The following is a 17,722-nucleotide window of genomic DNA, read 5'->3' on the forward strand; positions in this document are numbered from 1 at the left end:
TGATTCCTCTTCTTCACTAGTCCTCCATTCCCACCTATCACCAAGTCCTAGAATTTTCCTACCTTCAAATATATGTCCAATCCATCCACTATCTCCACCGTAATCTAAGCCACTATCTTCTGTCCCCTCGCTTACTACATTGTTCCCCTGCCGGCCTTCCTGCTTTTATGCTCTGCAAAGCAGCCCATTAAATGGTTTAGAATACTTTATCAGACTGTGTTTCCCTTGAGTAAAACCCTTTGGTGCTGTCCCTTTATCCTTTGAAAGTCTAAACGTCTCAAGATCCTGTCTGATATGTCTCTTGCTTATCTTTTCCACCTCAGATCACCTTTTAAAAATCAGCTTTATTGAAGTATAATTGATACACAGAAAGCAGCACATTTTTTTTTAACATCTTTACTGGAGTATAATTGCTTTACAGTGGTGTGTTAGTTTCTGCTGTATAACATAGTGAATCAGCTGTATGTATACATATATCCCCATATCCCCTCCCTCTTGCATCTCCCTCCCACCCTCCCTATGCCACCCCTCTAGGTGGACACAAAGCACCGAGCTGATCTCCCTGTGCTATGCGGCTGCTTCCCACTAGCTATCTATTTTACATTTGGTAGTGTATATATGTCAATGCTACTCTCTCACTTCATCCCAGCTTCCCCTTCCCCCTCCCTGTTGTCCTCAAGTCCACTCTCTACGTCTGTGTCTTTATTCCTGTCCTGCCCCTAGGTTCTTCAGAACCTTTTTTTTTTTTTTTTTTTAGATTCTATATATATGCGTTAGCATACAGTATTTGTTTTTCTGTTTCTGACTTACTTCACTCTGTATGACAGACTCTAGGTCCATCCACCTCACTACAAATAACAACTCAATTTCGTTTCTTTTTATGGCTGAGAAACATTCCATTGTATATATATGCCACATCTTCTATATCCATTCATCTGCCGATGGACACTTGGGTTGCTTCCATGTCCTGGCTATTGTAAATAGAGCTGCAATGAACAGCTCTGTGTCCATGTCTCTGTTTGAATTATGGTTTTCTCAGGGTACATACCCAGCAGTGGGATTGCTGGAGCATATGGTGGTTCTATTTTTAACTTTTTAAGGAACCTCCATACTGTTCTCCATAGTGGCTGTATCAATTTACATTCCCACCTATTTAATGTAAGCAATTTGATGAGTTTGGACATACGCAGACACCTATGGAATCATCGCCACAATCAATGTCAAAGACGTTTCCATCTCCTCCAAAAGTTTCCATATGTCCCCCCCCCCTCCTTTTTTGGGGGTAAGAACACGTAACATGAGATCTCCCCTCAACAACTTTTTTTTTTTTTTTTTTGCGGTACGCGGGCCTCTCACTGTTGTGGCTTCTCCCGTTGCGGAGCACAGGCTCCGGACGCGCAGGCTCAGCGGCCATGGCTCACGGGTCCAGGCGCTCTGCGGCATGTGGGATCTTCCCGGACAGGGGCACGAACCCGTGTCCCCTGCATCGGCAGGCGGACTCCCAACCACTGCGCCACCAGGGAAGTCCTCACGACTTTTTAAGTGCACAGTAGGGTATGGTTGACCAGAGGCACTGTTGTACATAGGTTCTCTAACACTGATTCTTGCATAACTAGAACACAGCTGTCTTGAAAAGAATGTGCTTTGAGTTCCTCTGATAAAAAGTAAGGGCAGGACTTCCCTGGTGGCGCAGTGGTTGAGAGTCCGCCTGCCGATGCAGGGGACGCGGGTTCGTGCCCCGGTCCGGGAAGGTCCCACATGCCGCGGAGCGGCTGGGCCCGTGAGCCATGGCCGCTGAGCCTGCGCGTCCGGAGCCTGCGCTCCGCAACGGGAGAGGCCACAACAGTGAGAGGCCCGCGTACCGCAAAAAAAAAAAAAAAAAAAAGTAAGGGCAAATGACCTAGAACTAAGGTAATTACGGTAAAAGGCTTAACATGAAGCACACACTTCCCTAAACCTGTAAGTGATACTAACATCATTTCATTAATTTCATATAAGCAACATTTACAAAATTTCCCTTCAGCTCCCTTCTTCTTAGCAGGGAGAGACCTCTTTCTTTCCTTAGCAAAGTGCATTGCTGACAGGAGCCCTCCTCTACTGATGTCTGGAAGGGCTTTCTTTTACTGATTCTGGGGTGTCTGAATTTGAAACAGGTGTATGTATGCATCTGAAAGAATCTGTTCCAGATGCCAGAAGATTCAGTTCTGGTGAGGGACGTGAAGGAAGTATCCTATTCACATGCTAGGAAAATAAATGTTTTACTAATCCTTAAATAACATTTTTACTCTGAGGTGTATTGGCAAATTTTAGTTTTATTTCTGCATGAAAGTCTCATTTTTATGAGTGTGTTTTATACACATTTAAGGAGTAGAGGCGACTGCTAAAATTAGTTTTGGTGATCCCATGCTAATGTCTGTGTAGGAAGAGAATAATGTAGTTTTAAAGCCCTGACACTTTGGTTATTAGTGAACAATTTATTATTTATTTTCATGGGCTACAATTTAGTTTAACTATTGATGAATGCACATAACTTTTTGTGTTTTGGGATCTTCTCATGGTAGAGAAAGTATGTGATGGGAAAATGTCCTGTGCGTTGTTCTCTCTTCCCACCCAAGCCATTAACCAATAAAATTCTATCATTAAACAAATGTTGATTTAGCACCTTACTATGTGCCAGGTACTGTGGCCAGGGCTGGAATACAGAAGAGCTTGCAGTCTCGATCTCTGGCCAGGTAAAAGTGAGGTGTACAGACTGCATTTCTGGAGGATGACTGAAGAGTTAGCTAGTTACGACTTGCTCTGCCCTCCACCCTAGTTCACTTGTCAATATGGTAAATTCCCTAGACTCTGCATGAGATGTGGAGAAATAATGCCACATAAAATCCCAAACGGCCCTATCTACTTACTTCCGGAATATACTGTATGAATCTTATTGGAGTGGATCTTGCTTATTCAGTCAAAGGAAAAGTGAACATGTGGTCATCAACAGGCAGAAGGAGTTATTTCTAAAAGAAACTATATTAAAAAAAATCCTCTGAGGATTCAATGCAAGAAAAATTTCTCCAGATACTATTGCGTTTTTTTCTATTAAACTATGAGCACTGTATAGCCCTCTATTTCCATTTTTGTCTTGTCTCCTAGGAACCTCAGAGCGAAATACAATGCTTAATTTCTGTTATGATTTTAGATACCTTCATGGTTATTTGGTTTCAACCTCATAATTTGGTTTCCTTCTTTATCTTTAACCGTTACCTCTATTTTAATAAGTTACCTCTATTTGTGTTTGTGACCGTACGGAATTTAAGTTAAAATCAGTTAAATCATGGACTCCATATCAGAACAACAACGACAAAAATGACTCTTATGCAGTCATTGGTGGAAACCGGCCTGGAACCAGCATTTTGCTGTAGATCGTCAGTATGTGGGTGCTTAAAAGTTGACTCCCAGAGAGCCTCCTCGTCCCTGCAGTTCCCCCGCCCCACGGAGAGACACCTGGTGGTCTATATGGGGACGATCCTCTGGCCCTTCAGGCAGCACCAGCAGGGATGACAGGAACCCCAGCAGCACCGGACAAACCACACAGACCATAAAAATACCACAAAGCCCCTGAAAATTAAGTTGCCATTGGAACCACAGCTAACAAAAGGAGGCCAGGACTTGCCAGCTAGACCTAGGCAGGGTGATGCCGGATAAAAGATTTAAGTAGGACCCAGAGACTCATAACATAATAGAATGCCCAAGATGCAAAAGCAAAGCAAAAACATACCAAAACAAACAAGCAAAGCAAACCCAAAGCAACAGCCCCCCGCCAAACCCTCCAAGGAATCAAGAAAATGCCAACTTGAAATGAGAAAGGACCATTCACTGACACCACTACCAAGACCAACCAGATGTCCAATGATCTCATCTCACCCAAATCAAGGTTGTAAAAGCAGCTGTCATTAAAAACACTTCAACAGTCAATTACAAATTCCCTGGAAACACATGAAAAAGCAGAACATCTCAGCAAAGAAACAGAAGTTATACATATATGAAAAAGAACCAAATGGAAAGAATACAATCCCAGAGATAAAAAGCTCCCCAGATGGGCTCTAGTAGAGTGGAGATAACAAAGGATAGGTGAGCAGCAGGACACCCAGCAGAGTTCCCCCAATCTGAAAAAGAGAGGAAAGAGATGGATAAAAGTGATTAGAAACAATGCCATTATAAATCTATGTGGAATAAGGCTCATAGTATTACTTTCTACAGCAGAGGAGGTGGCCAAGTTTTAATTATTTTAAGATTAAAGCTATAGGAACATTCTTTCAAATAAACCTTTTATTTTAGCAGAATTTAAAATTTACAGAAAAGTTGCAAAGATAATACAGAGTTCCTCTGTCTCCCATCCCCAGTGTCTCCAATTGTTAACATCTTACATTATTATGGTATATTTGTCACAACTAATGAACCAGTATTGATACATTGTTATTAACTAAATTCTACCCTTTATTCACATTCCATTATCTTTTCCCTACTATCCTTTTTTTTTTCTGCTCCAATATTCCATCCAGGATACCCCATTTATAGAAGTCCTTTTAAAATTAATTCTTAATGGCCAAACTTCGTGTCTTGGAAGAGATTGATATTCCCAAGATGGAGCTATTATATAACTATACAGGGAATATTGTTGGAAGGCTATCAGGGCACTTGTCTTGAAGCTGTTCTTGGGTAGCAAGCACTCTTTATTTTGAGCGGCTTTTGTGATGGAGACTACAGGTTGGCTAAAGTCCCTCAGGCCACGCCTCGTCACCGCCATCATATTGACCCACAATCATTAGGGCATGAACACTTGTTTTCCTCAGTCCACTGAAAATTCACACTACTACCCCATGCCTTATGCAGTGAGGGAGATGGTGTTCTGCTGGCCCTATACAGGGGGAGAAGTAGCTGGCGCTCTTGTTTTTACCTGCAGTTGGTGAATCCTCTTGGCATTGGGATCTGCCTTCAAAATGTGTCCAGGATCCCACCACTTCTCTCTCCACTGCTTCCATCTGAGGTCCCCTATGAGCTATCATCATCTCCTGCCTAAGCATTAGCGAGACTTTCTTGACTGACCGCCCTGATTCTGCCCTGGCAACCCTATAGTCTGTTCTCAACACGGTGGCCTGAGTGATTCTGTTAAAATTTAAGTCAACTCATGTCATCTGCTCAAAACCATTCAGTGACCCTCCCATCTCACACTTTTCATTGGTGGTGGTGCTGGTAGTCCTTTACTTAATTGTCTTTTAATCAAAATTTTTATTGCAATATAACACACATGCAAAAAGTGTACAAATGATATGTGTACCACTCAATGAGTTATTAAAATCGACCACTCCTGTTATAACCACCAGCCAGGGAATGGAATAGAACAACCTTAGGAACACGCCACTTGGTTTCATTCGATCAATTACTCTTACTCTTCTCTCCAAAGGTAACCACTAACCTGACTTCTAGAATACTCTGTGTTTGAATTTTGTATAAATGGAGTTGCGACATGTGTTCTTTTGTGTCTGGTGTCCTTTCTTCAACATTATGTTTGTGAGATGTAGCCATGTTGTTATGCCATCTTGTGCTTTTTATTTTTTGTTTTGTTTTTTGTGGTTTTTTTTGGTACGCGGGCCTCTCACTGCTGTGGCCTCTCCCATAGCGGAGCACGGGCTCCGGACGCGCAGGCTCAGCGGCCATGGCTCACGGGCCCAGCCGCTCCACGGCATGTGGGATCTTCCCGGACGGGGGCACGAACCCGTGTCCCCTGCATTGGCAGGCGGACTCTCAACCACTGCGCCACCAGGGAAGCCCCATCTTGTGCTTTTCAAAAGGTGAATTCTTTAGAAGGACACCCAGGATCCCGTGCCACCTTGGCCCCCAGTGCCCACCCTCTGTGGGGTGCTGATGTAATTTTCTACTATTATTCCCCTCTCTTCTCTGCTCTAACCTCACTGGCCTCCTTGCTCTTCCTCAGGCTCATCAGGCATGCACCTGCCTCAGGGCCTTTGCACTTACTGTTTTTCCACTGCCCAGAAAGCTCTTCCCCCAGATATTCTCAGGGCTGGTTCTCCTTCCCCTGTCGGGTGTGGACTCACGTGTTGCCTTCTCAGAGAGGCCTTTCCTGACTACCCACACTCTCTACAGCCTCTTTCTTGTTTAATTCTTCTCCACAGCACTTGTCACTGTACTATATACACATTAGTTTCCTGTTGTTTGTGAAAGAAATCCCACACCTTTAGTGGCTTAAAACAACACATACTTATTATCTCAGAGTTCTGTTGGTCAGAAGTTGGTAGGTTTTGTTTCTCTGCTCTGGGTCCCACCAGGCTGAAATCGAGGAATCAGCTGCCTGGGGCTCCTACCTGGAGTCTCTGGGTGAGAATCTCCATCCAGGCTCATTCAGGCTGTTGACAGAATCCAGAATTAAGACTGGTTTCTTTCTGGCTGTCGGCTGAGGTCTGCTCTCATTTCTAGAGGCACCTGTATCCCCTGGCTTGTGGCCCCTTCACCTTTGAGGCCAGCAAAGGTGGCTCCAGTCCCTCACAGACTGCTCTGTCTCATCTGTCTCCCTCCTCTGCTTTTTAGGACCCCTGTGATTACACTGGGCTCACTTAATAACTCCAGGATAATCTTCCTATTTTAAGGTCACCTGCTTAGCAAACTTAACTCCATCTGCAAAGCCCCCCCTGAAATGTAGAGTAACATATTCACAGGTGGAACACCGGAGGCAAAAATCATGGGGACAACATCCTGCTTACCCAAATATATTTTCTTAGTTATTTTGTTTATTGTCAATCTTCCCCTCTAAAATCTGACTCTTTGATATCCCCAAACCTAGAACAGTGCCTGGCACACGTTAGGCGCTCAAATATTTGTCAAGTGAATGAATGAATACAGACTGGGTAATTAGTATCAACATCTGCCTTCCCGTTGGTATACATCTTCTCAGACTTTCTCTTCCTCTTTAAAAGATGGCCTTGATTTTCATTTTAACCTGATTTTATCCAGTCACTGTGGTTTTTCCTGCCCGCTACACCCCTGGTTACAGCTCTGCTAGTTAAGGGGACTGGCAGAACAATAACATCATATTTTCATGAGACCTCCTAGTTGACACACAAGAGGCACATCGAGGACAGGACACATCCAGAGGGAACCACAGGCGGGGTGGAGCTCGGAGGCCTCAGGCACTGCCCAGTGGAGCTAAATGTCCAGTGATTTCTTGGAAAAAAACTTCAGGGATTGTAGAGCTAGTCATAGAAATATGTTAAGCATTGTTTTACTCAGTACAAAAAAAAAAAAAAGGGTTGACTCTGCCGACGTCAGTTATCCAATGAAAATTTCAAAAATGAGTATTCTAGATGTTTCTAAAGATTCTGTGGCTGGTGAGGATAGTCTGAGGCACACATCAGTAACAGATTTGCCGTTTGGGTTACAGTGTGGAAAAAAAATCTCTGGAAACAGATTTATGTATTAGTTTTTCACTTTGCCACCAGATGTCCTTCATGAGTAGGAAAATATGATGGCTCGAATGATATTTTGAAGTGTGAATGCCCAGCATTTTTTAATAGTTGACAGTGAAAGGAAAGTGTGAGTGAATGTAAGTGTTGCCACAGACTTTTGGATGAGACACGTATTTTGAAGGCTGCCTTACAGGTGTAGCTTTTAGAAGCAAAATGTTTATTTAACTCTCAAATTTTCGTTTCTCGGTGCTCTGCAAACATTTACTTACCATATTTCCTTTTCACGCAACTCCAGATTGATATTTTGAAAGTTGGAGCAAATTATTATATTGAGAAATTCATATTAGGAAATACTCAAATCCTCACATGAACGTTAAAGATAAAACTGTGATGTTTTAAGTGGAGTTGCCCGAGGATTCCAGGTGAGCAGACCTCAGGCTTTTAAGCACACGAGCAGCACAGCTTATAATACCGCCACGTTAAATTAATTCTAAAAGTGGCTACTTACACCTTTAGGAAAGTCAGTTGAAAGGGGCCCAGGTATGATTTAGCATAAAAATCAAAGACTGCAATTGCAGTTTATTGCTAATAAGATAATTCAAAGGAAAGCATAGAGTATAGGGTATTTAATGTATCAAATTAATAAGCAGCATCCTTTAAAATAGAAATTATTTGGTCAAGGGTCTCATGAATGTAAACTAGAAACCCTCATAATACGAAAGGAACATGGGTAACTCCTCTCTTAAAGGCTTTGTCGTGTGGATTACCCTGTGCGTTGACGGACACCTGGGTACAGGATTTTCGCCCTAACCCCATACCACCAAAGGCACAGGGTAGTCCTTCACTTTACGGTGAGGGTTCCTCACTCCCTCATTTCGTGCGTGGGAGTGGGACAGGCAACCTTGTCCAGAAAACTGAAGGCCATCTGCATGAAATGTCAGCCAAGCCACCAGATGTTTGATATAGATTGGTTTCTACATCCGGCTTCTTGACCGAATTCCTCCTCTTTCCACCCAGATGTTTTGGAGGCCCATGCAGGGAACTGAAGGAAGCTTGTCCAGGCACACAGAGCAAGGGGCAGTGATATTTTCGTGTCCTGCAGGGGGCGAAGTTCCCTCTGATTTCCCTCCGGTCACACATCCCAGCAGACTCCAGAGCCAGACCTGTTCCTCTCCCTCACCCCCTCCCTCCTGAATCACATGTGGACTTTGCCCAACCCCCTGTCCCGGGACTTCTGGGGATTGTTGGGGTGGGTGATGGGGAGTGGTCAGAAAAGCAGGGGGTGGGCGAGGTCGTGGTTAGGGGTCCCTTATCTACTCAGCGTTCCGATAGGCTTGAAGAAACAGTGGTCCCAATTTTGAAGTTATTAAAATTTCAGAACCATATCTCTTTATGTCCTTTGCCCCTAATGGATCCAAGGTTGTGTCTGAGTGTTTCCTGACAAATATGTGCACATGTTGGGGGCGGTGGGGACGTGAAGAGAGCACGCCCTCTTCTGTGGTCCTCGGTTGAATGTCACCATCTTTATGATCGTTGTCATAACTCATGTCACATATTTCCCCTCTGGCTCTTAAGCGAGTCGTGTGCTCTTGTGTTTGTCGTCGGGAGGCACCCCCTTTTTCTCCTGTCATGCAACAGGGCCTGAGAGTCCATCTTGGTTGAGATGGGAAGCCCGTGGCAGACGTGAATCAGGGTTGCTGCTCAGATGTTAATTGATAACAAGTCACTAAGGGCCATTTTAGACCCATGTCGCAGAGGTCCATCTACCGCTTACCAAGTATCCAAGACTAGGGGGAGACGGTGTGTCTGTGTGTGTTCTCCACTGGGTCAGTTATGCGTATATAATAGGTGCACCTGGAATAGATGGGGCCCAGTCAGCTTTTGTGTTTTAAATGGCATAGCCCTTCCCAGGTGCCCTGTGCTCAGGGTTTTTACGGCTTTCCAGTACTTTACCCACAGCCCTGATGGGCTGGAGCTGCTTTTGCTCTGCTTGTGTCTCACTAGAAGTCTTAAGAAGGTATGACTAGGTTTGAGAAAGGAGGAGGCCCTTGGGAGGAAGCCCCCACACACCTGCCGACATTTCACATCTTCTGATCAGAGCTCTTGGCTGCTGGCATATTATGCACTGCAATGATTTTATGGTGGTAACAAGTCCCGGACAGAAGAAAGAAGTGATGGAGGCTAATTCTAAGGGGCCTGGCATCCCAGAGCACGTAGTGACTTACTCCTCTTTTCAGGGGAAAAGAATCCCTGCAGGTGGTTACAGATTGGCCTTCAGTGTGGCTGATGTTGGCTTGCCTGAGATCCGTGGCTACGGGACGTTTGTAAAATTAAAGTCTGTCCTAAAGACCACTGTGTCTGGGCCAAGACAGAACAGCAGCTAAGAGTGAACCAGTGGATGGTGGGACGGTGGGAGGTAAAGACCCTTACCCATTCAACACATACTTTCACCAGGTAAAATATCATAACGTTTTAAGAGAACTTCTTTCTAGGAACCACCAATAACTGGGCCTTCTTGGATAGGGTGAGGGCAAATGAGTGTGCATGCGGAATGGCAGATGGTGGTGGTGTTGTTTGGGGGAGGGGGCAGTGTCTGTAACTGAGAAGTGAGCCTGCCATGAAATTACAACGGGTTTTACGTGCTTGACCTTGTCTAATGCTCCCAGCAACCCGAGTTTCAGGGCCCTGCCTGTGATCCTGAATGGGACATGCCAAGACCCTACGCTTACTGAAATCACCTGTACCACCTCTCCTCAAATTTTACTGATCTTGCATCATGTAAATTCGATTGTCTTTCGGTACATTAAAATGCAACCTTAACAGACAAACTGGAGAAGCTCTGAAACATTTCCAAGAAGCTGGGGGCGGGGGGGGGGCTTTTTTTTTTACTACACTCTCTGATTACACCCTCTTTCTTTTGGGTGCTAGCTTAAGAAGCGAAGCCGAAGCCCAAATGAAGAAATAAATCAAAATACTCAGAGCCCAAGCCCTCAGGACGACGGGTATCGCTTATATTTGGCCCTCTCTCTGGCGTTTGGGAACGGCTTCTCCGAGGGTGTGTCCTAACTTCCATCAGCTGCCTTTGGAAGCCACGTGCACGCTCAACGCCTGTATTACATCAATTAGAGAAACTAAGGAAGGAATGGGAAAAAGTGATGGTTTGCTGTTCTTCAATTGATTCAGGTGGCATTGATTTAACAGCTGATTTTACTTTTATTTAGTTAAGGCATCAATTTAGGCCTTTTATGGGATCGTGAAAGGGAAAGGTTCCCATCGGGGTGTTGATCAGATCATTCTTCCTAGCAGTGACCTCTTTGCCGTTGCCACCTCGCCACTCCTCGGGTGCCTCCGAGAATTCTCTGTACTTGAAACCTACGCGCGGCGGAGGCGATGCCTCCCGGGAGGGGGAGGGTGAAAGAAGGGGGCGGGCCTATTTAAATACAGGCGAGACGCGCCTCTTCATTGGCCGCCAGCCTGTCCGTTACCAGGAGGGCGGGGAGACCCGGGGGCTGGAGTGCGGTACCTGAGCGAGACGCGCACCAGAAAGCCCACGTTGGCCGCTGCAGAGAGCGCGGCTCCGAGAGGCGGGAGCCTGCGAATTCCGGCGCCGACGCCGCCGCTCCGCGCACGGGTCCGCTTCCCTCCCATCCCTTCTGCGAGCGGGGTTTGCAGGGCAGCCGAACGAGCACGGAACGGAAAGCAAGAGCCTCACCGCCTCCGCTTGGGGAGTGGAACGGCGCGCCGAGATCTTGAGGGGGAGCGACAGTGCCGTGCCCGAGGGCGGAGGGGGCGCGGAGTTTGTGAGAGGGAGAAGGAAGTGTAAGCCTCGCGGAGAAGGTGGGCATCTTGGGACGCCTAGTCCGCCACGGCCGGGGCCCTGCGGCGGGGTGAACTTCACGGCGGCCGTGCAAGCCGGCGAGAGGCGTGCGCGGGGATGATGCCCGGCATCCTCCCCAGCTGGTGAGCGGCCCCACCGTCCGTCCAGCCGCCCCGGAGGGCGCAAGGCAGCGCACGTGCGCGGGCAGCCAGACCTCGGAGAGACTGCGCCGTGACCCGCCCAGGAGCCAGGGCGCCGGCTGCCGCGCGGCCCCGACTCGGACGCACCTGGCCTGGAGCTTGCGCCTCCGGGGACCTGCACGGGAGCGTGGGGCTCCCCCCCTGCCCCTCCAGCGGCCCTCCCGGTGATCGCCCCCTCCTCCTCCCCTCCAGCCTGGGCAACTGCGGGCACCCCAGACGAACATGAGAGATACGGACTGAGGGCCAGGAAGGGGAAGCGAGCCCGCCGAGAGGTGGCGGGGCTCTTCACGCCCAAGGGCCACCGCGGCCGCGCTCCGGCCTCGCTCCGCCGCTCCACGCCTCGCGGGGCCCGCGGGGCCAGCCCGGCTCGGCGGGGATGCTGGGGCGGAGGGCGCCGTGGCTGTGCTGGTGGTGGGGACTGCTCTGCGGCTGCTGCGGGCCCCCGCCCCTGCCCGCCGCCGGGGGCGCGCTGCTGGGGGACGGCGGGCGCCCCGGCCCCGCGGAGCAGCCGCCGCCGCCGCCGCAGACCTCCTCCTCGGGCTTCCTCTACCGGAGGCTCAAGACGCACGAGAAGCGGGAGATGCAGAAGGAGATCCTCGCCGTGCTGGGCCTCCCGCACCGGCCCCGGCCCCTGCACGGCCTCCAGCAGCCGCAGCCCCCTGCGCTGCCACCGCCCCCGCCGCCGCCGCAGCAGCCTCGCGGGGAGCCCCCGCCCGGGCGGCTGAAATCTGCGCCCCTCTTCATGCTGGACCTGTACAACGCCCTGTCCGCCGCCGACGACGAGGACGGGGCTTCCGACGAGGAGAGGCGGCAGCCCGGGCCGCGAGGAGGGGCCGGCTCGTCCCAGACCCGGCAGGCGGCCCTCGGCAGCAGGAGCGTCCTGGCCCCCGGACCCGGCGGCGGCGGCGCGTCTCCACTGACCAGCGCGCAGGACAGCGCCTTCCTCAACGACGCCGACATGGTCATGAGCTTCGTGAACCTGGGTGAGGATCTGGGGGAGCGTAGCGACCGGCATCATTCCCCCCCGTCCCCCCTTTCCAGTCTCCCGGGCCCGGGGAGGGGAGTGAGAGGGTGGAGGAGCCCCTGGCGCTGGGGAGCCGGGCTGGCGCGGCGGGGACGCGGGGACGGGCCGGTTGCCCTCCCGCCACCTGCGCGGCCGGGGGCGGCACGTGCGCTCCCCTCGCCGGGGTTGAGCGCTGCGGCGGCGGGCGGGCTGGGACGCTGGGTCCCGAGAGCGGCGCTGGCTGGCGCGTCTCCGTGAGCGGCCGGAGCACAGTCCGCGCTTTTCCCGTTGGTGCCCGGCTCGGGCCACGCCAGCCCGACTGTGGCAGCGAAGTCCGGCCCGAGTGGAGCCAGCTGGGAAGGAGAAAGCTCTTCAGCACTTTCTCCTCCTGTTTTGGTTCTGCATCCTTAACGCTCTGAGTGCCAGTTTTCCCACCGGGACTCTGGGGACTCCGAGAGCAGCTGAGAACTCTGGAAACTTGACATGATTGCGTTTAGTGGTATTCACGGAATTGGGGGAGGAGGGATGCAGGAGGAGGTCCCGAAAGGACCGCGGAAGGCGCGCCAGTCCCGGCCAGGCGGGGCTTGCGCGGGTTTGGGGCCCGACCCCGAGCCCAGTTGGGGTCACCCGCCCAGTGCCTTCGCTCACATGCCTTTGGCCAGTGCCCCAGAAGGCCGAACTTTTGATCAGTGAGGCTCCAACTGCACGGGCAGGGAAAGGGTGCGGGTTGGGGGCCGGGGTTGGGCCCTGAGCTGGTCTGAACCGGTTGCCAGGCAACAGAATGGAAATTCAAGGGCGGCTAAATCGGGCTCAGCCACAAATGTTCTGTGGCAAACCCGGACGGAGTCACAGAGCCTTTACCCCCTTGAGTTTTCTCATCTGTTAATGAGAACGGTGTAAGGAAGACTTTTTCCAGAATCAGTGCCTCCGGTCTGTGCTACTCTTCATTCATAAACTGACTCAGCTTAGCGTAGACAAAGCGATGTAGGGGACGCGTTCTCTGCGGGGAGAAACGGGGCGCAGTAGCCACGCCCCAAGTGGGCGCAGCCGCGCGGTGGGGTGGGTCTCCGCGGACTTCCTTTCCGCTGCGAGACGCGTGGCTCTGGCCGGGCCCCAAAGTGGGTTAGCAGATACTTAGCAAAGTAGCACCCACGTCTCCAAGCCATGTCGAAGACGTCCGTCTTTTTAAGGACATTATTTACTTGAATGATTCCCATGTAAAAACTTGAAGCGAATCTTTTACAAGTATGTCTAGATGATTCTCAACTCCGGTGAGCGTTGGGGGAAGGAAGGAGAAGTGGGGCTGAGGGACGAGGTCTGGGAGGATATAGAGCAGGACGATTGACATCCAGGTGGTGCAGAAATCCTCCTGGGAGACTCATGGCACAGGGAGTGGAGTCTCCAGGCCGGCCAGTCTTGCTTCTGGCAGTGCCAGGGTTTCTGATTGGACAGGAAATGTCACAGTGTGTTGGGACAGAATCCAGGGTTGAGCCACCTCCAAGAAGTATTCTAAGGAAATTCTCATGCCAGTCAGTGAAGTTTGGGGGGTGGGGAGCGTGGGCGGGAGGAGAGGGACCAGTGCTTTTCCTTATTCTAACATTTCTGCTGCTCCTGGCTTAGTAAATTCCACCCATCGCTGCCCTCCCCCAAGTTTCCCCACAGCCTTGGGGAAATGTGTTAACTGCCTTTCGGGGGTAGAGTCCCAACCTGAACAAAGTGGGGAGAATGGCACTCCTGGCTCCTCCAGGGACAATCATATTATAGTCTCCAGAAAACGGTCCCTAGGCTTTACAACAGGGTTCTCGACCTTGACTGACCATTAGCATCACCTGGGGCACGGAAAGAAGTAAGATGCTGGGCTTCTCCTTAGAGCAGTTAAGTCAGAATCTTAAGCTGGTGAGTTTCTGGCTTTTTTTTTTTTTTGCCTTAGGTTTTTCTAATGTGTTGCCGTGGTCAAGAAACACTGGTGTGGGAGAACCTGATGTCTGAAGGAAATCAGAGCATCCCAGAAAGCAATTAAGAGCAATGCTTCCTATGTCAGTGGCTCCCAAACATTGCTATACATGAGAATTACCTGGGGGCTTTTGAAGTCCAGATGCCCAGGTGGTACCCGTATCAGTAGTTAACGTGTGAGGTGGAAGCCAGGTATCAGCGTTTTTAAAGATTCCCCAGGTGATTCCAGTGGTGTTTGGGAACCGCTGGTGTTTGAAATTGTGAGAATTAGCTTGAGTAAAGTATGGTGACATTTACTGTGTTTAGTGACCTCCAAATTCTCCCCACTCCATGCTTTTCTGACCTTTCCGGGTCTACAGGTGGGCACTGCTCCTGAGTCGCACTGCTTGAGGCTAGTTGTCAACTAATCCTGCTAAAGCGATGGTTTAACCTAGTATCTCGTTAGGGATATTTTCATTTTTCAGAAAGATTTGTAAAGATTCAAAAGAACAGCACTGAAAAATGCCAAGAGAACTCAACAGTAGGGTCATTTCAGGCCCGGGACAGGCTGATATGGAAGGAGAAAGATTGCTGGGTAGGGGATTCTGTCCCATGCCCCTCCTGTCATACCACTGGGCTTTCTGACTGCAAGTTATAAATATCTGTAGGTCCAATCCTGGACTCCACATGGGTGATTAGAGGAGACAGTCACTTCCAGGTAAGTAGAATCCAAGTCACAAGCTATGCCACCTGTCAGCGAAGCAGTCCATTTAATCTTAATCCATTTAGCAGTAGGAAAGGGGGATTTCATAATGAGAGGCTAAAAATGTGATAAAATCTGATTATCATAGCTCTGAGCATAAGGACAGTTCATTTGAAGGAAGTAATTGCTTAGCAATGTGGATTCTCTAAATACGGACGCTGGGAGAATTCCACAGGTTTCTTACTCTGTCTCAATGGCGTGTTAGCTACGGCTTTACATGACTCTAAAAACCTATAGAAAGAGGCTACAGCATGGGTTTTAAAGTATTCTTGTATCTACTGAGTTAGGTAAGTTACAGACTGAAATAAGGGAATATGTTACATAGTTGTAAACATCCTTCTTCCCTGGGACGGGGGAGTAACTTACTCATGAAATACATTGAAAATGCTTTGAGCCTTGTCCGTCAGAGTGGTTATGAGGAAGTATGAATCAACAGGATACATTTCTCTTGCATATCCCAAAGGCTGGTCATTTGACTGGCCCACTGTTGTTTATGTTGACGGTTTTAGACCCTCTCTGGGTGAGTGGTCTGGGGATGTGTAACCTCCTTTGTCCTAACCGGCTGGTGTGCAGAGTGCCCGCTGGGCAAGCTTGGTGCACTCGTGAACCTGCATTCAATGTGGGCAACACATGCCATTTTCTACTTGTTTTCTAATGCTAAAAAGTGTCTTGGCAGCCTGATACGCAAGCCTGCCTATTTGGTGACCTTGGAGAAATATCCTGAAATAGCTCAGGTCTTAGCTTAAAATTCACCTTTGTAGAAGCAGCCTTCTCTCACCACTCCATAGAAACTGGCCCTGCTCTCACCCTCACCCACTTATGTACCATCACTGCACCCTGTTTATTTCCTTGGTTGCACTTATCACAAGGAGTATTTCTTTTTCTTTTAAAATTTGCTTACTCATTTGTTTGTCACCCCTCTAGGATGTCAGCCTCGAAAAGCAACCAGGCTTATCCACTGTTGTAACTTAAGTTCCTAACATAATGCCGAGTGTACAGAAGGTGCTTAATCAAGATCGAATGAATGAAAGTAGACACATTCATTTACAATTCATATTTCACTAACCTGGAAGGGTATATCTGATGTTTTATTTAGATCATTTACAAATGGTATACCTGATTTTTATTAAGTAAAACATTTGAGGTAAGTGAAGACATTTAGGACATTGAGATTCATGATGTCTGGATGTATATATCATGCTTTATGAATATACCCCTTTATTAGTTACCCATATGTATATTAATTTGTAATACGCATTACATTTGAGAGTAGTGCGAAGGTTTCATTAAATCTCTGCATTTCAGACTTCATTTATTTTAAATTAATGAGGTGTTGATCTGCAGATGGTAGGATACAATGAAATAAAACACTCAAGCTATGGTCAGAAAAAGGAATCAGCGTGTGTTAGTACAAGTAACAAGAAACTTATTGTACTGAAAATACTGGCAATCTTCTGAACAAAATTACTCTCGGGAAACAATTTGTAGAAGAAAAATGGAATACTCCCTCCTTGGATTTGTAACTAGATACACTGTATTGTCTTTTTCTCACAGGATCAGTGGTCCTATTTTTCATTTAAGCTGCCTGTACTTAGGAAGATTTTTGTTAGCAGAAAAGAAACCTGTGCCTGCAAGCTATTCACAGCAAAAATAGTTTGGAGAATTTGGTTGCAATTGTGTGGCTCAGAGAAGGAGTAGATAGTCTCCTGAAGAGATTTCAAATAGTAAATGTGAGATTCAGTGGTATTTCAACAAAAAAAGTTGTACAAAGTGTTCTTCACCTCGGATCAAAGGGCAAGCAGATATCATTGTTTAGACCTTGGATGGTGTTTCCTCTGCTTGTCCTTCTAAGAATGGGTAGAAATCCTTTTGAAATGTGCTGATTCATTCTTGGTTCCTTTACTTGAGAGCTTACCTCTGATTAGCATGGAGGAAGGATTCCTAGTGATATAAACATCTGTGTAAGTGAAAAAAACCCAAAGTTCAGCACTTTCTTCAGCATGTAATTGTTTCATCACTGTGTCTTCAGAGTTTAGCTACTTTAAATGTTGGGTTTCACATCAGTATTTTCCTTGGATACGGCAGTGGGAGGGTGAATACTGGATATCGAAGGTAGGACAGCAAACTCTCAGATAACCAACTGCTCTCTCATCTTTGCCTCTCCCTCATCTGTTTATGAAGCTGAGTTAGGAAAGGAAAGCAAAGCAAAGCGAATACAATTTCTTGGGTAATTAACCAGCTTTGTGTAATTTTTTTCTCAAGTCAGTCCTCTAATGTTTCCCATTCTGTATTTAAAAATGAATTATTCCATGGAATGCTCTTCTTTCCTTAATATAAAGCCTTTGCAGTTTTCTTTTTTTTTTCAATCCTCTCCCTTTTGGGTTTCCCTCCCATGTACATCACCACAGTGCGGTAAGTAGGGTTCCCTGTGCTGCACAGTATGCTCCCCTCAGTTGTCCGTTTTATACATAGCATCAATAGTGTGTATATGTAATCCCAATCTCCCAGTTCCTCCCACCCCACCCCTTGCAGTTTTCT

General features: G+C 48.1%; 1 protein-coding gene across 1 annotated transcript in view; it reads left to right on the plus strand.

Moving 5' to 3' along the window:
• Nucleotides 1-11,862: 11,862 nt before the first annotated feature.
• Nucleotides 11,863-17,722, plus strand: part of BMP6 (bone morphogenetic protein 6) — a gene marked incomplete at its 5' end in the record, with an annotated part of 145,470 nt that continues 139,610 nt past the window's right edge. The window contains one exon of the mRNA XM_082664818.1: nucleotides 11,863-12,469. Coding sequence (XP_082520944.1) covers nucleotides 11,863-12,469 — 607 coding nt within the window. The remainder of the gene's footprint in view (nucleotides 12,470-17,722) is intronic.

Source organism: Grampus griseus (genome assembly GCF_964374135.1).
Source record: "Grampus griseus genome assembly, chromosome: 10".
Classification (NCBI taxonomy): Eukaryota; Metazoa; Chordata; class Mammalia; order Artiodactyla; family Delphinidae; genus Grampus; species Grampus griseus.